Source organism: Acanthopagrus latus, chromosome 9, assembly GCF_904848185.1.
Source record: "Acanthopagrus latus isolate v.2019 chromosome 9, fAcaLat1.1, whole genome shotgun sequence".
Classification (NCBI taxonomy): Eukaryota; Metazoa; Chordata; class Actinopteri; order Spariformes; family Sparidae; genus Acanthopagrus; species Acanthopagrus latus.
In genome coordinates, this window is record NC_051047.1 from 30,131,510 (window position 1) to 30,152,878 (window position 21,369).

The 21,369-nt window shown below is 47.9% G+C and overlaps 1 protein-coding gene and 1 long non-coding RNA gene across 4 annotated transcripts; one reads left to right on the top strand and one right to left on the bottom strand.

Annotated features, from left to right (window-relative positions):
• Window positions 1-825: 825 nt before the first annotated feature.
• On the bottom strand, window positions 826-8,265 carry esd (esterase D/formylglutathione hydrolase). 2 transcript variants are annotated; one of them, XM_037110341.1, is made up of 9 exons: window positions 8,128-8,265; window positions 6,441-6,515; window positions 6,263-6,351; window positions 5,752-5,850; window positions 4,744-4,868; window positions 4,537-4,656; window positions 4,316-4,414; window positions 1,144-1,311; window positions 826-1,058 (listed from the first exon to the last, which is right to left on the bottom strand). In XM_037110341.1, exons 2-9 carry the CDS (start codon window positions 6,506-6,508, stop codon window positions 978-980), a joined length of 849 nt encoding a protein of 282 aa, XP_036966236.1. In that variant the 5' UTR covers window positions 6,509-6,515; window positions 8,128-8,265; the 3' UTR covers window positions 826-977. The 2 variants fall into 2 exon arrangements, with proteins under 2 accessions (XP_036966236.1, XP_036966237.1); XM_037110342.1 differs by having other exon boundaries at window positions 6,441-6,614; window positions 8,128-8,243.
• An 866-nt stretch (window positions 8,266-9,131) lies between these two features.
• Window positions 9,132-18,375, top strand: LOC119026178. 2 transcript variants are annotated; one of them, XR_005077064.1, is made up of 4 exons: window positions 9,132-9,218; window positions 16,653-16,774; window positions 16,906-16,963; window positions 17,620-18,375. It is a non-coding gene; the product is annotated as an uncharacterized LOC119026178 (long non-coding RNA). The 2 variants fall into 2 exon arrangements; XR_005077063.1 differs by lacking the exon at window positions 9,132-9,218 and adding an exon at window positions 16,256-16,324.
• The last annotated feature ends 2,994 nt before the right edge of the window (window positions 18,376-21,369 follow it).

The window sequence follows — 21,369 nt, forward strand, 5'->3', positions numbered from 1 at the left end:
AAGTTGTGTGAATTTTCTCTATACAACGTACACTTGAACTGTTATAGATTTTTTAGGGTGAGCCTTAATTTAGGTGGTTTATTTCTCTTTTTCTCTGGACTCTGTTCACTGCAGTACAAAGCTGAGTGGCTCTCTGCTGCTCCAAACTGAGGCTGCGCTGATCAGTGATTACTGTAGGGAACAGATCGACTATAGATATGTACTTTATATGACCCCACTTCAAAAAGCACGAACTATCCCTTTAATTTGACAGCATCAGTTGTAGCAGCAGCCACACGGGGGCGCTGTCGTCATCTCACACGTCACTGCCTTTAACCAGAGACTGGACTAACTCAGCTCAGCCAGAAGACTTCCTGTTTTAACCTGATGAGCCTGTAAATCCTGCAGCTGTAATCTGATTACTGTGTGATGGTTTGAGTTCTCAGCCTCACAGTCTTTAGTTTAATAACAATGAGTCCATTCTTATTTTCAAACATCAGTGTCTCCACTGTTGAGCCAGTTGTTGGTTTGTGTACTGTTAGTAGATCTGTCACATCCGCAAGTGGAAACAACTGCAACAAAATCCCAGAATGCCTTGTGTTGGTCACTAAAACGTATGTTTCTGCTCTTGAATCTGTTCTCAGCTGTTCTGTGGCATGAAACACTTTGACAGATGCAGCTTTGTGGACGTGCATCGCTGTTGTTCATGTGCTCAGTGAAAGTACATAGTCACAATATTAATATTGAGATATATACTGTGTATTGTGATGATGTTTTATGGCCATACCACCCAGCCCTACTCAGATTACTGTGGGTTTCTCTGCAGCTCAACAAACAACACAAACATGAATAATCAAGTGCTTTATTGTGAAAGGTACAGCTGTGTGTTCACTGAGGGCTCAGACTGAAGGCACAGCGGCTGAAACATCTCTGACTCCTCATCTCATTACATACTGATGGCAGCAGAGTCAACGTGGACCGACTGTTCTCTGCTGGGTTCAGGCGTTGAGGAACTTGGCATGATGTTTGATGTGATCGCTCATGAAGGAGTAGATGAAAAAGTAGCTGTGGTCGTAGCCCTGCACCAGGAAACACAGCTAGCATCAAGGAGCTGCTATAATTTCAATGTGTATGCTTTTATTTTGACAGTGTGAAAGAACTGACCGGCTGCAGTCTGAAGACGACGGGGATCTTCTTCTCGGAGCAGACGGCGATCAGGTTGTCAGGCAGCAGCTGACTGGCCGACAGGAACTGATCGTCACGGCCCTGATCGATCAGGATGTCGAGCTGAGGACCGGAGTACGAACCCGCCAGCACCGTCGCATCGTACGCCTCAAAAATACAAGAAGAAGACAGGTGAGGAGGAGGAGGGAGAGAGGGAGACAGGTGAGGAGGAGGAGGGAGAGAGGGAGACAGGTGAGGAGGAGAGAGAGGGAGACATGTGAGGAGGAGAGAGAGGGAGACAGGTGAGGAGGAGAGAGAGAGAGGGAGACAGGTGAGGAGGAGGGAGAGAGGGAGACAGGTGAGGAGAGAGAGGGAGACAGGTGAGGGGGAGAGAGAGGGAGACAGGTGAGGGGGAGAGAAAGAGAGGGAGACAGGTGAGGAGGAGGGAGAGAGGAGAGAGGGAGACAGGTGAGGGGGAGAGAGAGAGAGGGAGACAGGTGAGGAGGAGGGAGAGGGAGACAGGTGAGGAGGAGGGAGAGGGAGACAGGTGAGGAGGAGGGAGAGAGAGAGACAGGTGAGGAGGAGGGAGAGGGAGACAGGTGAGGAGAGAGAGGGAGACAGGTGAGGGGGAGAGAGAGGGAGACAGGTGAGGAGGAGGGAGAGAGGGAGACAGGTGAGGAGGAGAGAGAGAGACAGGTGAGGAGGGAGAGAGGGAGACAGGTGAGGAGGAGAGAGAGGGAGACAGGTGAGGAGGAGGGAGAGAGGGAGACAGGTGAGGAGGAGAGAGGGAGAGACAGGTGAGGAGGAGAGAGGGAGACAGGTGAGGAGGAGAGAGAGAGGGGGAGACAGGTGAGGAGAGAGAGGGAGACAGGTGAGGGGGAGAGAGAGGGAGACAGGTGAGGAGAGAGAGAGAGAGGGAGACAGGTGAGGAGAGAGAGAGAGACAGGTGAGGAGGAGAGAGGGAGAGAGGGAGACAGGTGAGGAGGAGGGAGAGAGGGAGACAGGTGAGGAGGAGGGAGAGAGGGAGACAGGTGAGGAGAGAGAGAGGGAGACCGGTGAGGAGGAGGAGAGAGAGGGAGACAGGTGAGGAGGAGAGAGAGGGAGACAGGTGAGGAGGAGAGAGGGAGAGACAGGTGAGGAGGAGAGAGGGAGACAGGTGAGGAGAGAGAGAGACAGGTGAGGAGAGAGAGGGAGACAGGTGAGGAGGAGGGAGAGGGAGACAGGTGAGGGGGAGAGAGAGGGAGACAGGTGAGGAGGAGGGAGAGGGAGACAGGTGAGGAGGAGACAGGTGAGGAGAGAGAGGGAGACAGGTGAGGGGGAGAGAGAGAGAGGGAGACAGGTGAGGAGGAGGGAGAGGGAGACAGGTGAGGGGGAGAGAGAGGGAGACAGGTGAGGAGGAGGAGAGAGAGGGAGACAGGTGAGGAGGAGAGAGAGGGAGACAGGTGAGGAGGAGGGAGAGGGAGACAGGTGAGGAGGAGGGAGAGGGAGACAGGTGAGGAGGAGACAGGTGAGGAGAGAGAGGGAGACAGGTGAGGAGAGAGAGAGAGACAGGTGAGGGGGAGAGAGGGAGACAGGTGAGGAGGAGGGAGAGAGGGAGACAGGTGAGGAGGAGGGAGAGAGGGAGACAGGTGAGGAGAGAGAGAGGGAGACAGGTGAGGAGGAGGGAGAGGGAGACAGGTGAGGAGGAGAGAGAGGGAGACAGTTGAGGAGAGAGAGAGAGAGACAGGTGAGGAGAGAGAGAGGGAGACAGGTGAGGAGGAGGGAGAGGGAGACAGGTGAGGAGGAGAGAGAGAGACAGGTGAGGAGAGAGAGAGGGAGACCGGTGAGGAGGAGACAGGTGAGGAGAGAGAGGGAGACAGGTGAGGGGGAGAGAGAGGGAGACCGGTGAGGAGGAGACAGGTGAGGAGAGAGAGGGAGACAGGTGAGGGGGAGAGAGAGGGAGACAGGTGAGGAGAGAGAGAGGGAGACAGGTGAGGAGGAGGGAGAGGGAGACAGGTGAGGAGGAGGGAGAAAGGGAGACAGGTGAGGAGAGAGAGAGAGAGACAGGTGAGGAGAGAGAGAGGGAGACAGGTGAGGAGAGAGAGAGGGAGACAGGTGAGGAGAGAGAGAGGGAGACAGGTGAGGAGGAGGGAGAGGGAGACAGGTGAGGGGGAGAGAGAGGGAGACAGGTGAGGAGGAGGGAGAGAGGGAGACAGGTGAGGAGAGAGAGAGGGAGACAGGTGAGGAGGAGGGAGAGGGAGACAGGTGAGGAGGAGGGAGAGGGAGACAGGTGAGGAGGAGAGAGGGAGACAGGTGAGGAGGAGGGAGAGGGAGACAGGTGAGGGGGAGGGAGAGGGAGACAGGGGAGGAGGCGGGAGACAGGTGAGGAGAGAGAGAGGGAGACAGGTGAGGAGGAGGGAGAGGGAGACAGGTGAGGAGGAGAGAGGGAGACAGGTGAGGGGGAGAGAGAGAGAGGGAGACCGGTGAGGAGAGAGAGGGAGACAGGTGAGGAGAGAGAGGGAGACAGGTGAGGGGGAGAGAGGGAGACAGGTGAGGAGAGAGAGGGAGACAGGTGAGGGGGAGAGAGAGAGAGAGGGAGACAGGTGAGGGGGAGAGAGAGGGAGACAGGTGAGGAGAGAGAGGGAGACAGGTGAGGAGGAGGGAGAGGGAGACAGGTGAGGAGAGAGAGGGAGACAGGTGAGGAGGAGGGAGAGAGGGAGACAGGTGGGAGAGAGGGAGACAGGTGAGGAGGAGAGAGAGACAGGTGAGGGGGAGGGAAAGAGGGAGACAGGTGAGGGGGAGGAAGAGAGGGAGACAGGTGAGGGGGACAGAGAGGGAGACAGGTGAGGAGAGAGAGGGAGACAGGTGAGGAGAGAGAGAGGGAGACAGGTGAGGGGGACAGAGAGGGAGACAGGTGAGGGAGACAGGTGAGGGGGACAGAGAGGGAGACAGGTGAGGAGAGAGAGAGGGAGACAGGTGAGGAGGAGAGAGAGGGAGACAGGTGAGGAGAGAGAGAGAGAGAGACAGGTGAAGAGGACAGAGAGGGAGACAGGTGAGGGGGAGAGAGGGAGACAGGTGAGGAGGAGGGAGAGGGAGACAGGTGAGGGGGACAGAGAGGGAGACAGGTGAGGGGGACAGAGACAGGATGTGATTGTAAAGAAAGACTGTGATTGGGTCTGTATCTGTCACTCACCTCCCAGCTGGACCTATCAGAGCCCAGATACCCTGAGAAGGCCTTCTGTCCCCAGGGACACTGCACCGGGTTACAGATGGGAGCAAACGCTGAGACAGCCTGCAGAGAGACAGAGGACATCTTTATCATCTTCATCATCATCATCTTCATCACAGTGCCTGTTAATAACACTGTGACCTCATGATGACATCACCCCCCCCTTGTCTCTGAGCTGCAGGTACCTTATATTTCCCAGGGTTCTTCAGGGCACAGATGAGCGCGCCGTGTCCGCCCATGGAGTGACCGCTGATGGACATCCTGTCTGGGTCGGTGGGGAAGTTAGCGTTGATCAGTTTGGGGAGCTGAGAGAGATGATCAGATCAATAATCAATAATCAGCTGACAGCTACATGAATACGTGTGTCTGTTGATGAACTGCAGCAGACCGACCTCCTCGCTGACGTACGAGTACATGCGGTAGTTCGTCTTCCACGGCTCCTCTGTAGAGTCCACGTAGAACCCTGCTCCGGTCCCGAAGTCCCAGCTCTCATCCTCGCCCTCGATGTTACAGCCACCTGATGCATGATGGGAAACAGGAAACATCAGGAAGCGTCTTTATGACCCTCTCACATGTCATTACATTCACATGATTACATGTTCTGCAGTCTGAACCCTGACGGACAAATCAGAACCGCTGTCCTGTTGATCCACGTTCTAAGTCTGATCTGGGAACCAGGAGCACAAAACATTCAAACAGTTTTTCAGGAGATTTTTTCTTCTGTGTGTGAAACAAACTAAATTCAGGACAATGAAAAAAGAGAAGTTCCTCTCATGTAGAACTGGGTGAGGATGATTCAGCAGGTTGTTCAGTTTCAGTGTGACGTCGACACTAACAGACACGTTCAAACTCGTTAGTCTGACGTTAAAACTCTTCATCTTTACTGACAGGACATTCTCACTTCCCAACAGTCATCTGACCTGAGTTTAAATTACTACAGTGGCCTCTAGTGGTGAAGCTGAACCACTGCTGCTGTTACTTGCGTTCTGTGAGCCTGTGATGTCTCTGCTGCCAACACTAAGACAACACCGACAGCAAAATTAAAGTTAGTCTGACTTTACAGCAGAACACCTCACAGCTGCTGTGTGACACACAGGTGATGTGGGAACGATCACAGCTGCTGCTTGAACTTCACTCAGTGCTGTTCTATACACCAGGTCATGATATTAATGTCAGCTGCTCGGCTCAATACACATACTCAATACACACACTACATAATCTGAATCTCTGAACTACTGACATAAAAACTGCAACCTGTAGGATCTTCAGACTGCTTCACCAGGAAAAATCAGGATTCATTCTTGTTCTACTTCGCTACTCCATTTAGCTGTTATCCACCCAGACAGGCTTCAGGTGGGAGTGTGTGTGTGAGTGTGTGTGAGAGTGTGTGTGTGTCATACGTGGGCTGGTGTCCGGAGCGACGATGATGATGCCGTGCTCTGCAGCAGGAAGCTGACTGCCAGCTTTTGTGATGAAGTTCTGCTCAGTGCAGGTCAGACCTGCAGAGACACAGACAGACAGGATGAGACAGACAGGACGAGACAGACAGGATGAGACAGACAGGATGAGACAGACAGGACGAGACAGACAGGACGAGACAGACAGGACGAGACAGACAGGAGACAGAGGAGGACTCATGACAGATGTTTGTTTCAGCAGGATTAGATCAGCTGTTTGTCTCTGACACATCATTTTTACAGTTTCTATCAGAGTGACACTTAATGTTGACTACAGTCTCTGTCCTCTGCTCAGAGGAGACGTCCCTCATCATGTCCTCTGCTTGTTGCATTTATCTCTTTATAAAAGTCATGGGGACGTGTTGGTCCTCAGTGTGAGTCAAACATGGTGCTAATGAAGCTTTGAGAAGTTATGAGCTGCTGCATCGTGTCCACAGATCGTCTCTACACTCACCTGACAGCCAGTACAGGACGGGACATTTGTCTGTCTCAGCCTTCGGAGGCAGATAGACGGCAAACTTCATCTTACACTTCAGCTCAGTGCTGCAAACACACACAACACACACAGTCAGTACTTCACAGGTGTGTGTGTGTGTGTGTGTGTGTGTGTGCGCTGTAGGTTCAGATCTCACCTCTCATGTTCGAACACCTTCTGGAAGCCACCAGCACACTTGTTGGAGGAGAGCTGAGTGAGTGCCATGTCTGACCTGTCGACACACAGCTACCTGTCAGCAGGTTCTCCTGTCAGGTTCAAGCCCTCCAGGTGGCAGTTTAAAGCTTTCTAGCATCACATTTAACCTAATGATCTGGATGATGGTAAATGAGACCAGAGAAAATATATATATGTGTATATAAAAACATTTCAGTCAGACTTGTTTTAAATCGCTTTGCTTTTTCCATTTCTCCTTTTGAAACTATTTCAATAACTAATGGTCACTTTTCAACCAGAAAAATCTTTTTCTGGTGAGTTCTGTGGTTCTGGGCTCCAGGACACTGACTCACCACTGTCAGGTTCAGGTCCGATGCTGAAGTGTTTCAGCAGTGACAGCTCCGCTGAGACGTTCATGCCCTGACAACGGCCACTGACATTTCTTTATGAGATGCACTTGAACAACACAAATCCTTTGCTGTATGAAGCGCTGTACATTCCAGAGTTTAAGAAGTGCACTTGAATACACAGCAGAGACTCAGCACAGTTTGATATTAAATTACATTCAGCACAAACTGTCAGAGACGCACAACATCCCTCAGTTTAGAGACTTGTTCAGTGAGAAGGACCTTTAACATCTCAGCCGTCTCTGACTCTAACTTGGTGCTGGAGTCTGACTGAGGAAGCATCAGTGAATGACCCCACTGTGAGTTTGTTCATTTACTGACTGGATGATATTAGTGAACATGATGATAACAACAGAATAATAAACTGACAATATGCTTCTTTTCATTGTCACTGTGTTATTTATTGCACAATAAAGCACCGCTGCACCAACTGAGACATTAAAGTGTGCTGCTGGAGGAAGAGGTGTGCCCGATGCTAACAACAAGCTAACAAAGTGTAGGGTGACAACAGTGACGTCATGATGGAGCTGTTGTGCTGTTGACATGTTTCTGTGGTTTTGTCTCATCTAATGAACAATAAAGTTATTTCACAGTGACTTTCAGGTTCAAACCTTACAGATACATTATATAATATGGTTTCAAATTAAGTGACAGGTTGTTGTCATGTGGACAGATCGTATAACAACCACGTGCTTAAGGTGCTGCACAGGTTCAATGGGCTTAATATAGGCGTGACGTCACACCTCACAACTGGACGTAAGAATAGAGCTGCACTCATTCAGCTGACACGTCATTACGCTAAATCTGAACGAAAGACTAAATTACTGTATTGACCAGAAGCTGCCTCCCCGATGACACGTGCTCCTCTTTGAGATGTTACTTAAAATACCACAACAGATAACGTTAACTTTAACCGCAGCTAGCACGCTGGAGCTCGTTAAAACACGACTTTTAATTCAAAATGCATGACGCAAGACGCGTCATTCATTGGCCGAATTGTCCCACACATCTTCACACAATCATTAAATGCGTCAAAATAAGCTCAGCCACATTTGTCCTGAGTTTATAAACAAAGGACATTTTAAATGGTCGGATTTTGAGTGGAGTTTGGTCCTGTACAGAGGGACGTGCACGGATTAGCAAAGAAAGTTAGCGCGTGCTAATAGTTTGTCGCTGTTTACGGGTGTCTGCTGAAAGTTAAAACACTTTATCAGTTTTAACAAAGTTAATAATCAAATAAAGACAATAACTATCACAACCTACCGGGGCCAAGTGCAGGATTCAGCTGAATGTGTGTCGCTCTGGTTTGCTAACTTGTCCACCGGTCAGCTCGACACAGTCCACAGTCCAACGACGTCAAAACGTGGTGACGTCAGGAGAGCCGCCCCCTCCACGCTTACGCTGTAATGAACGACATCAGACACAAGATGGCGGCTATGATCTGAAAACACAGCATGTTTTTTAAATCATGCAATAAAAAAAAAAGTTATAAGCTGATGCGTACATAAGTATAATTCTTCGTCTTCTTCTTCTTCTGAAATATCAATTTCAACCATTTGAACTGATCCAACCATTGAACCATCATGTGAACATCACCAGACTCTATTAACAAATGTAGTGATTAAAGAGTTGTTTCGTGAGGAGAAACTGAACAGAGCTCTAAATCATTGTTTGCTTCAGCATGAAATCAAACATGAAGTTTGTCAGTGTGCCTCAGTGTGTCTGTCAAACACAGGAACAACACAATCTACAGGTTTACTGTAATAATGCTGAAATCTGCTGGAAAATTCTGACTTTATTCTTGAAATGAATATTTTTCCTTCATGTGGCAGCTCATACTGACGACACACACACACACACACACACACACACACACACACACACACACACACACACAGTGTTATCATGCTCCCGGTCATTAGCAGCTTATTGGATTCTGCTGCAGACTGATTAAACTCAACATCCTGACACAGTGACAGACTAATGACTCGACATCTGTGTGTGTGTGTGTGTGTGTGTGTGTGTGTGTGTGTGTGTGTGTGTGTGTGTGTGTACATTGTGAGTGTCAAGCCTCCTGTCAGAGAAAGAAAAACTACAAAATGAACCCTTAAAAGATGAAATTTGGAGAATTCTAGCTTAAAACAAAACAAAACAAAAATCAATTATCAACAGAATTTGAGGAAATAAGAGTTTTGACAGGACATGAAAGACTTCAGAGCCTTGGTTACCTCCAAAATTCCATTCTGTACACTACATACTCAGTATGTGTACTATCCTTCAACATACTTTTGAGTGAATAACAGTGGTATACATCTTTTCAGACACACTGTTTAGGGCAGAAGTGGTTGAGACGCGTAAGTAACCGTAGTAACTCGTGCCAACCTCAGCTCTACCTGCAATCTGCAATAATACTCTTTTAGTACATCTAATAATAATAATCTATGATCCTTGATATGCATCCAGTAAGAAGCCACACAATAATAAATGTAAACCGCAGGCAAACTTGTTAAGTGATGTTGTTGTACTGGACTGCATTATATTAATGTTATATTATTGTAGAGGAGCTGGTACAGGTGAGGTTGGCACGGGTTACCATGGTGTCACTGTCCACCATTGTCTGTTGTGTTGTTGTTGTCGTCACCACTGCATTGCATTGTGGGATATTTATGCTGGCGTAGTGGCCAGTGCTTGCATACTGTAATATTTACCAGAAACAGTATGCACCTCATGTACTACTGGGTTCATACGAAGGGTTCGGACATACTAAAAAATCTGACGTACTGTTTTAGTGTACTCAGTAGCATGTTAGTGTGGAGTTTCAGACGCAGCCCTAGTGTTGAAGAGGATTTAAGTTAGCATGCTTACTAGCTAGCACTGGGTTGATCCAAAGCTCCTGTGTCGACACCAACACACCCAATATAGGCTAGCTAGCTCCAGGGCTAATGGAGCTAACTAGTTAACAGTGGTAACAGAGTCATGGACGGATAAACAAAATACCGTTAGCGACAGTTAGCAGTTTGTTGAGAGTCTGGATTCATGTTGGTCAGTTTTTACATACCGCACCTTTAACTGTGGGAAAACAGAAGGAAGCTGAGGAGGAGAAACAGAGGAGGGACTCCTGATGAGGACGGACAGGCAGGAAGTAGAATAACCCAACAGTAGTAAAGCGACAGTATGGACATTTAAATAATAAGTAAAAATCAAATATGATTAAAACTCATAACAATAAAATGTTAAGTCAGTTCGTTAATTTCCTTCTTCTGTCTTTAAATGAAGAGTTAATAACTCAATCTGACTTTGACTTTAAATACAAATTAATCAAAGTATAACTGATTTAATAAAATGAGTTGACTAAGTGATTATAATTCAACAGGGAGTCCAGACTGGAGTTATGATCGACTCGCTGTGAAGACAACGTGACTTTAGTTAAAACTAAATACATCACGTGAACTAATCACATGTAAAGTCAAACTTTCAGCTTGTACATCTTCAATTAAATTGTCTATTTTTCTCAATAATCAGTGTCCTGACCGCTTTAAAGTAAAGTCCGCTCTTAAAAGTTCTGATACTGATCCAATCCTCATCAAAGACAAGCGGATAAACAGTCAGATAAACAGTCAGATTACAGCCATAGTTCCACTCTGCCGCTCAATCAGACAACTGCAGTCGTCCGAGTAAACATGCCGGTCAGAAAATCGAATTACTGGCCGGAGCACATCATACCTGGTACACTAGGTGGCGCTGTACCCATTTCAACTAGTGCTAACAGAAACACCTCTGGCTGACCTCTTTACATCACCAGCTGCCTCGGCCTTCGAGAAAGATGGCGTACGAAGAGCGAGGAGAATAAAAATTACACAACCTGGATGCACAATGGCGTTCTTTCTTGCGGTGATTTCGGAGGAAAGAAAAAAATCCTGAGCCTGCGCAGAACGCATAATCCAAATCCAATCTGTTGGAACATATACATGCAGGAGTAATGAGACTATCAATCAAAGAATCTAGGTGTTTATAAGAAATCTGATCTGGTCCGACTTTAGTCATTCTAAGGTGTCAACATGCATCTTAACAATACGATCATAGTCGGACTATCACAGTAATTCGGTTTTCTTGAGTGTCATGTAAATGCACTGATTCAGGTGAGAGCTGATTGGTGGACGTGAGGAACAGGAAGTGTTGTGTGTCCATGTCACCAGTCTGTGACGCAGCACACACACATAATGTGACTGGACAGAGAGCCTGATAATTACATGTTCACCATGTTGATTCAATAACATGTGATCGATCAGCTTCTCTCTCTCTCTCTCTCTCACACACACACACACACACACACACACACACACACACACACAGGATCAGCTGACCTGGTTTCCTCAGCTGTGTGATGCGTTCACTTCCTGTCACTCACTCTCACTGTGAGTGTTTCTCAGATGAGACGACTCAAAGGAAGAAAATCAACTGAAACTATTGATCCTGTGTGAGAAGATGATGAACACATTATTTTGATGTAAAGTCCTGATATGAGTCTGGAGATAAACCCAGGACTCTCAGAGCAGAGACCAAGAGTCCAGACAGAACAGGAACCAGACCAAGAAGAAGAAGAAGAAGAAGAAGAAGAAGAAGAAGAAGAAGAAGAAGAAGAAGAAGAAGAAGAAGAAGAATCCTCCACAGACCAGAGCTCCTCAGGTCGGTTTATTCCTGCTCAGCTGAGATAATCAGACATATGTGGACTTTGTCTGCAGTCAGTATTTGCTCCTCAGAGCTGACTGCTGTGGCAGAATGGATCAGGACCAGCAGACATTGTGACGGGGCAGTGGAGCCAAGTGAGACGACCAACGAAGACTCTGTGGTGAGCTCAGGGAACTCTTTGTTCACATGTCATGACGTCTCCACCACTCTGGGGATAAATGAGACTTTAGAGAGAAAACCTTCAACATTATACGACTGTGGTCACTGCTGAGAAAAGAACAGTGATCACCAAGAACTAAAGGATGGACAGAAACAACAAGAACTAAATGAGAATATGCAGAAACACACGAAGTCAGTATGAACATGCTGAATACATGAAGTGAAGTTCAGGTTCAGCAAGCAAACAGTGGCAGGACCTGAAACAGAAGAGCAGGTCTGAACCTCTGGACCTGCAGAGAGGACGAGACAGACGCCCAGTGGAGAGTTCATCAGACCACAGCTGGGCCACAGCTGGACCACTGCTGGACCACAGCTGGACCACTGCTGGACCACAGCTGGACCACTGCTGGACCACAGCTGGACCACTGCTGGACCACAGCTGAACCACTGCTGGACCACTGCTGGACCACAGCTGAACCACAGCTGGACCACTGCTGGACCACTGCTGGACCACAGTTGAACCACTGCTGGACCACAGCTGGACCACAGCTGGACCACAGCTGGACCACTGCTGGACCACAGCTGGACCACTGCTGGACCACTGCTGGACCACAGCTGGACCACTGCTGGACCACAGCTGGACCACTGCTGGACCACAGCTGGACCACTGCTGGACCACAGCTGGACCACTGCTGGACCACTGCTGGACCACAGCTGGACCACTGCTGGACCACAGCTGGACCACTGCTGGACCACAGCTGGACCACTGCTGGACCACAGCTGGACCACAGCTGAACCACTGCTGGACCACTGCTGGGCCACAGCTGAACCACTGCTGGGCCACAGCTGGACCACAGCTGGACCACAGCTGGACCACTGCTGGACCACAGCTGGACCACAGCTGGACCACAGCTGGACCACAGCTGGACCTGGGAACATGACAGTGACAGTGAAAACAGATGTTTGACAGAAGGGTCAGTCATGACGTCCTGAAGACCACTTCCCGTCAGGTTGGTTCAGGCTCTGTGGTTGGGTCGTGGTCAGAACCAGAGGAGATGATGAGTTCAGGATGAGGTTCTGAATACTGTCCTCTGAAAGACCTGTCAACAAACACCACAAGTCAACTGAGACAATCCACAGAGACAGTCCACTGCAGGGATGATCAGCACAGAGACTACAGACAAACAGAAGACTCTGTCTGGTTGTAACATGAAGACAGACAAAGATATAACTTCTCTGAGGTTTTGCAGAAACACACTTTTATTCTGGAGCTTGTGTTGTCGTGCGTGGTTCTGGACGTCAGACACAAACAATGGAACTGTTCAGTAACAATAGCGAACATGAAACAGCAGACGGAACCGCAACGACGTGTCGCTTTGTTCGCTCTGTAGACAACGATGATGGACACGAGATGTTGTGTTTGTCTGCAGGAGACACACAATGATCATCATGACCGGACCAGTCTGCTCAGTCTTTAAACTACATAACTGTCACACTTCAGTCTGACTTGTGACCTTTCAGTGTCCTGTTTCTGATTGAAGCAGAACAAACAGGTCCAGATGTTCAGAGCGGATCAGGACCGCAGCCAGAGGACGAGTTGATCACAGCGGTCACCACAAGAGTCTCAGTCTGTCAGAGGAGGAAATATAGAAGATAAAAAACATCTTAATGTAATGAACACACACACACACACACACACACTGACCTTTGTGCTGACCACTGAGAACACACTCCACCTGCCTCCCTCATCCTCGTGTCACAGCCAATTACAGCTGCTTCCTGCTCGTCTGACAGCCAATCACAGCCAATCAATGTCATTCAGGAGCCGAGCGATGGCAGCTGTTGCCATGGCAGCCAAATGCCACATCCAGACAGCCTGGCACCACACACACACACACACACACACACACAGAGTTGATTGTGTGAGGGTCTCCTCTCTCCGTCTGTTTGATTGACAGCTCCCTCTCTGTTCTGAGCACGCTCAGTCCGTCTGAGGGGCTGCACACTATATATACTCATTACGTCTGACTAACTGTTGAACTGTCAGCTTTACTGCTGCCTCACATCCTCTCTGCTGTAAACATCCCATAATAACCAGCTGTAGCTGAAGGTGGGAAGTGACGTCAGTACGTCATGTGACACGGCCTCCATCTTTGACATGTAGTGTCCACACGGAGACGGTGTCAGCAGGACGACCTTCTGTTGGACAGGATGACTGCAGCTCCTCTAGCGACCACCAGAGGCTCCACACGTTTCATCACAACGTTCACACAACTCACTGCTTTAAATCATATCAAGACTTAAAGTCGGAGATAACTGGGGGCGTGGCCTCTTTGACTGCTGAATGTTGGGAAATGTACTTTAGTTTATGAGCATACAGAGATCCCTGCTGGATAAACCAGCACAGACCAGCATATGTTGTGTTCTGGTGCTGAGATGCTGGTGACCAGCATGATGTGTCTACAACTTATTTCATGTTGCAGTATGAGGAGGAGTGAAGTTGGCTGTGCAAGTCCAGTACAGGCCAGTCAGAGTCAGTGAGGTCGTCACAGAACACCAAGTTTATTGAACACGAGCTTCCTAATTTGAGGAAACCTGAAACAAACTGTAAATACTGAACTAAATATACAGAAATATAAATGCAACACTGTGTTTGTTGGACAGGGAACTGTCCATACTGGTGCTGGTTTGCTGGTGACCAGCTTCATCATGCTGGTCCACCAGCTAAACCAGCACCAAACCAGCACTAACCACCAACTGTCCGCGAAGTTCAAGGTCCTACAGGTCAAGAAAAAGTTACATAAAGCCCCTTTAATACCGATGAAACTCTCCTGGTTCAATCAGAATAACTTCACAGACATGATGACGCCGCTGTTACAGAATGAAAGATGGCGGCGTGTGCAGACGCAGCTCTGCGTCAGACCACCGGGTCAGACCACCGGGTCGGATCACCGGGTCGGGCCACCGGGTCAGACCACCGGGTCGGGCCACCGAGTCAGACCACCGGGTCGGGCCACCGGGTCAGACCACCGGGTCGGGCCACCGGGTCGGGCCACCAGGTCGGACCACCGGGTCTGACCACCGGGTCGGGCCACCGAGTCGGACCACCGGGTCGGGCCACCGGGTCGGACCACCGGGTCAGCGCACTTGCACACCACCTGTTTCTGTTTTTTAAGTAGAACAGCTCTGAACAGTGACAGGAGGAGAGTGACGGGGACTTCATGCAGCAAAGGATCTCTGGTTGGACTTGGACTGCAGCGAGGACGCAGGATCCACCAGCAGAGCGACACAAACTGACCTACTTCTGTTTCCTTTCAGACGCTGCAACACGTCTTCACATTACAAGGAGCTTTAAAGACGACAGACAATCTGTTTGTGTTGTATGTGTCGGGCTCCCAGGGTGCTTTGCTTCCATTGTCTGCTGGCATCAATACAAAACATTGACAGAACAAACAGACCGAGGAGGATGGAGAGTGAAGCGGCTGACAGACAGACAGATGCTGGAGCTCTGTGAATAAACATTATTGAGAAGAGAACAACACAGTTTATACTGCTTTACTTTGTTTATATATGGCGGACCCTGCCACCTCTCTAGTTTCAAACAGTGTTCTGGACCTCATTGTCCTCTGAGAATGTCTTGTTCCCTCACTGATGGAGACAGTTTGTATTATCACCTCACTGATACTGTGAATATTAGAAGTCTTCTGCTCCTCTGATGTGACGGCGTCTGCAGCTCTGTGTCTGTTCACACCAACAACACCTCAACAAGAGTCTGCTGACTCGTCGTGTTTCAGCTCACAACAAGAGAAAACATGTTGACAAAGATGCAGCAGGAAAAGCTTGATCTGTGAAATGTTGAGCAGCAGCTGTGGACGAGTCAGACGACTCACATGTTGTCGCTAAGAGAAGCAGCCTGGAGTCGCCTGAGATATTAACACCATCAGAAGAAAACCTCAGCAGGTCACAGCCTGAATTAATTATTCAGGATGTTTGACTGATCCAAAGACTTGCTCCACTCAGCTGACGAGGCTTCTGACAGACCAGGAGCCGACCCAAACCCACCACCCTCAGACTCTCCAGCCCTGTGCTCCAGTACCAGTACCAGTACCACCATAAGAGTCATTTGGACTCCAATACTACTGATGCTGCTGAAACAGCAGGTACTGATATCGATGAGCATGTGAGTCTGTGCACTGATCCGATACCATGTCATTTAGAAACGGGTCCGCCACTTTCCCGTTAGCTCCGTTAGCTCCGTTAGCTCCGTTAGCTCCGTTAGCTCTGCTTAATGTTACACATCGGAGGTCAGTTCTTCTTCGCTGCTCTGAAAGCAGCACAGGAATGTAAAGTTTCTGCTTCAAGTGAGAAAACTAATAAAGAAGAGAAAAAATAAAAGTGAATCGTTTGGACTTGTTTAAATCAGACAGGAAGTGTCAAAGTCCCTCAGTCACGTTCATGTTTCAGATATAAGAACACGTGTTACACCTTTATAAAGGTGCTGCGTGATGCAGCAGCTGCTGACTGAATACCTGCTGCACTCTGACAGCCTGCTGATCATCCAGCTGAACGTGACCCCTCAGGGCTGCCGTACATCCAGAACTCAGACCCTCAGGTGTTTAATCTCACACCTGTCACATGTTCACAACCTTCAGCCAGGAAATCAGTTCCTCCATGTTTTATTAACTTTTCTTTATGAGCTCGTTAACATTCATTAACTGCAGAAGTTTCTCATCTGATGTTGAATATTTCAATATATTAAATTCTCTCATGACTGAATGAATAACACATGAGTAGAGTTACAGGTTCACCTGGAGACACCTGTGGCTCATCATACTTCACATGTACATGTCATGATTTTTTAACCCAGGGGGAATACAACTTACAGCACATTAAAGTACTGAGGTGACTTTGTTCACTGCTCCACTACCTTTACCTGGCAGGAGTCATGAACTGGTGCTGTGGTGGGACGGAGACGCTGAGGCAGAACAACACAAAGACTCAAAGCTTCAGAACCACAAGAGTCCAAACAGGACAAACGTCAAGACCCAAAATCCAGTCACCAGTAAAAAAGGCCACACACACACACACACACACACACACAACCACATTTAAAGCTGCATGCTGTAGAAGATAAAAACTCACTGAGCTGTTTTTATGTTTTAATTAATATTCAATGAAACATCGTAAACACAGAAACAGCTGCAGCAGAGGGAACGAGTCGTCTGCTGAAAACACTGTGCATGATGAAAGGGTGAACACACACACACACACACACACACACACACACACACACACACACACACACACACACACACACCCTGGGGCCTGATGCAGTCGGCTGATTCACGACTTCAGCTGTGTGTTCACACAAACACAAATATGAAATATTTAGACATGTTAGAGTCATCTGTTCTGTTTTATTATCTTAATTGTAGAAGAAACAACCATAAACCCCATTTGTGTCATGAATGTAAGAACTGCTCCATGAATACAGTTTGACTGTCCGGCTCTGATGCTGCTGGGTCAGAGGTCAGGGGTCAGAGGTCAGAGGTCAGGGGTCAGGGGTCAGGGGTCAGAGGTCAGGGGTCAGAGGTCAGGGGTCAGAGGTCAGAGGTCAGGGGTCAGAGGTCAGGGGTCAGGGGTCAGAGGTCAGGGGTCAGGGGTCAGAGGTCAGGGGTCATGCGGTTCAGTCGGGGGTCAGAGTGAGGACAGAGTGCAGTCAGTCAACATGTCTGTACATGTATTACATTTTAAGAGAAAACATTAAATATAATGACTTTTCATTGTTAACAAAGTAAACAGCAGCTCGTTATGAGAGCAGACACTGAACTGACTCTTTTACTTCACACATGATGATGTTACATCGTGGATCGTCTTCCTCATCTGATATTTCATCTCTGTTGGCAGGTGTTTGATCAGCTTCCTGTCCCGGAGACAAACATCATCGTCTTTGTTCAGTTCACTCCCAGTTACAGATTGTCTGCAGTAGACTGGCTCAGCTCGACCACCAGCAGGAGCTCCAGGTTCTGAACTCAGTTTTCTTTGTGGTCAAATTGTGTAATTACATCGTCGCTGATGCACTGAGGCCCAAAACACTTTTCCTCAGAAGCTGATGTTGTGAAAGAAGCATCTGTAAAACAGCTGATACATTTGTTGGGCATCACAACCTCTGAGACATGATGTTCTTTATCAAGAGGAAGTTGAACTGCATCAGCTTCACAGTGTCACTCAGCTGCTTTCACAGGGGCTCAACGGGGCTCCGCCTCCAACAGGTGTCCAGCTTTAATACTGCTACCTAAACCCTGATCCACACCTTCATCACTTCCACAACTGACTACTGCAACAGCATCATCTATTGCACACCATCCAAACTCCTCAATGAAGTCCAGTGCTTCCAGTACTCTGCTCGTGACCACATCACCTCGTCCTCCAGGAGCTCCACTGGATCCCCATCCCTCAACAGATTCAATGCACAATACTCCTCCTCACTCATACACAGAGATGTTCCAATACCATTTTTTCCCTCCCAAAACTGATTCCGACACTTGTGCTGTGGGTATCAGCCGATACCAAGTACCGATACCAGTGAGTTATAAAATGTATATATATCTCATACTACGCCTGCATGACTGTGATATGATTATCATGGTGGTAAACCCTTTGTAAAACATGAATGAATGCATATTTAAAATATAAAATAATACATATTTAAAAAGAATAGTATAAAACAGCAGTGCAACAGCAACTTATAATTATAATAGGAATAATTATTTAAAAAAATAAATAAATAAAGTGAAGCCACAATAAAATAAAAGGCATGAGCGGTGAAGAAGAACTGTGTCTAACTAACAGAGCAAACTGGTAAATAGTTTCCTATTTCTAATAAATGAAATGGTATTGGACTCCAGTACTCACCGATACCGATGCCAGCATTTTCAGCAGTATCGGAGGCATTTCCAATACTGGTATCAGGATCAGAACAACTCTACTCACAAAGCTTTTTAAAATTAATATATAATAATAATAATAATAATAATAATAATAATAATAATAATAATAATAATAATACGCCATAGGTTCACCTTAGAAGACGGCATCTTTGTTTGAGAAACGTACGTTGCTCCACATTACTGTGGAGATGCTGAGTGGAGAATAATCTGGTTGTAGACGTTTTCTTTTGATCAGTTTATGAAGAAGTTTGAAACTGATTTGAGACGTCTGGTTCAGTCCGGGCTTTTAAACAGATCATGATCAGAATATCAGCAGCATGTGAACTCAGACTGTGTTGAGTGTAGTGGACAGCTGATGGATGAGTCACATGAACATTTACATTACATTGACCCTGATATTCAATCCAAATTAGAATAAATATAAAGTAATTAAATAGTATTAAAAGTACTAAAACAGTCTGAGGCGAGTGGCCGGACCAGAATCAAGTTTTAATCAGGTTAAATAAGTATCGTCCAGGTGACTGAAGCTCGTGATGAAGCTCGTGATGCAGCCAATCAGAGCTGAGAGCTGCAGGTGAAGTGGACACACGCACACGTACAGATGTGTGTCAGCCAGGAGCTATTATTGGTCCTCAGGGAAGTGAGGTCGGACACACAGCGTGAACAGAACCACAAACGGGTCACACAGGTCTGACATAAGAGACGGTGACAAGGACTTCTGCTTCAGTACAAACACTGTGTGTGTGTGTGTGAGCGTGTGTGTGTGAGTGCGTGTGTGAGCGTGTGTGTGTGTGTGTGTGTGAGTGTGTGTGTGTGTGTGTGTGTGTGTGTGTGTGTGTGTGTGTGTGAGTGTGTGTGTGTGTGTGTGAGCGCGCGCGTGTGTGTGTGTGTGTGTGTGTGTGTGTGTGTGTGTGTGTGTGTGTGTGTGTGTGAGTGTGTGTGTGTGTGAGTGTGTGTGTGTGTGTGTGTGAGTGTGTGTGTGTGTGTGTGTGTGTGTGTGTGTGTGTGTGTGTGTGTGTGTGTGTGTGTGTGTGTGTGTGTGTGTGTGTGTGTGTGTGTGTGTGTGTGTGTGTGTGTGTGTGTGTGTGTGTGTGTGTGTGTGTGTGTGTGTGTGTGTGTGTGTGTGTGTGTGTGTGTGTGTGTGTGTGTGTGTGTGTGTGTGTGTGTGTGTGTGTGTGTGTGTGTGTGTGTGTGTGTGTGTGTGTGTGTGTGAGTGTGTGTGTGTGTGTGTGTGTGTGTGTGTGTGTGAGTGTGTGCGTGCGTGTGTGTGTGAGTGCGTGTGTGTGTGTGTGTGTGTGTGTGTGTGTGTGTGTGTGTGAGTGTGTGCGTGTGTGTGTGTGTGTGAGTGCGTGTGTGTGTGTGCGTGTGTGTGTGTGTGTGTGTGTGTGTGTGTGTGTGTGTGTGTGAGCGTGTGTGTGAGTGTATGTGTGTGTGTGTGAGCGTCTTTTCACTGTGTGTTAATTACTATCCAGCAACACTTTTCTGACTGATTGTCAGTGACTCACCTTTGTGCTTTAACTGTCAGTGCTGATGAAAATGTTCCTGCTTCAGTCCAGAGATGAAGCTGTGCATCACGACTTCAAGAGATCCATTTAACTATTTACCTCATACAATATATACACATCTGTACACAATTATTAATACACAACAAAGAAGTTGTTTCAGTTCAACTGTAGTTACTTTCACACCTCAGAAGTATTCGATCGATCAATCAGTTTCAAAGAACAAACACAAACCTTCGATCCTAAAACCTGTTCTAACTGAAACAACACTGTGAGTTACCGGATCGCAGGCTGCGTCACATCACGTCCACCACACATGTCCACTACGCTCCAACGTGCCAAGAGGAACAACACTTGCCTGAAACAATGGCCGCCGCCCTTGTAGAGAGCAGTTCTGTCCGCTGGACACCTCAGTCGTTTGGTCCCAGTGTGTTGAACCCAGCGGCCTGGACGATGTGGATCCAACATGTCCCAGCAGGCCACACTGTAGCCTGTGATGAATAAGCTAGTGCTAGCTGCGTTAGCTTCCTGATGCCTGGTGGCTCAGTCCGAGTTCTCAGATATGACCCAACAGAACAGAACCACAGCACTGCACAGTGTTTCTGTGAGAGTCAGTCGCTCCTCTACAACACGCAGAGCAGTGATTCTGTTTCCCAGTGAAACTACTTCTGTGCCAGGCAGCGTCTCAACATGTTTCGGACGACTCTGCCATTGTAGGTTGTATCTCAGGGGATCAGGAAGCTGAATACCGAGGTGTGGTGGACAGCTTTGTAGAGTGGTGTGGACAGAACCACCTGCAGCTCAACACGGGGAAAACCAAAGAGCTGCGGGTGGACTTTAGGAAGAAGAGTAACCCTCCAAACCCTATCAACATCAAGGGTACTGAGGTGGATATAGTGGACTGTTACAAGTATCTGGGGGTCCATATTGACAATAAACTAGACTGGACAGCCAACATCAATGCCCTCCACAAGAAAGGTCAGAGTCGCCTCTTTCTCCTGAGGAGACTCAGGTCTTTTAACGTATGCAGGACCATGTTGCTGATGTTCTACCACTCAGTTGTCTCCAGCGTCATCTTCTACGCGGTGGTGTGCTGGGGCAGCAGGGCTAAGACAGCCGATGCCAACAGACTGGATAAGCTCATCAGGAGAGCTGGCTCTGTCCTGGGAGTTGAACTGCAGTCTCTGGCAGAGGTGTCTGAGCAG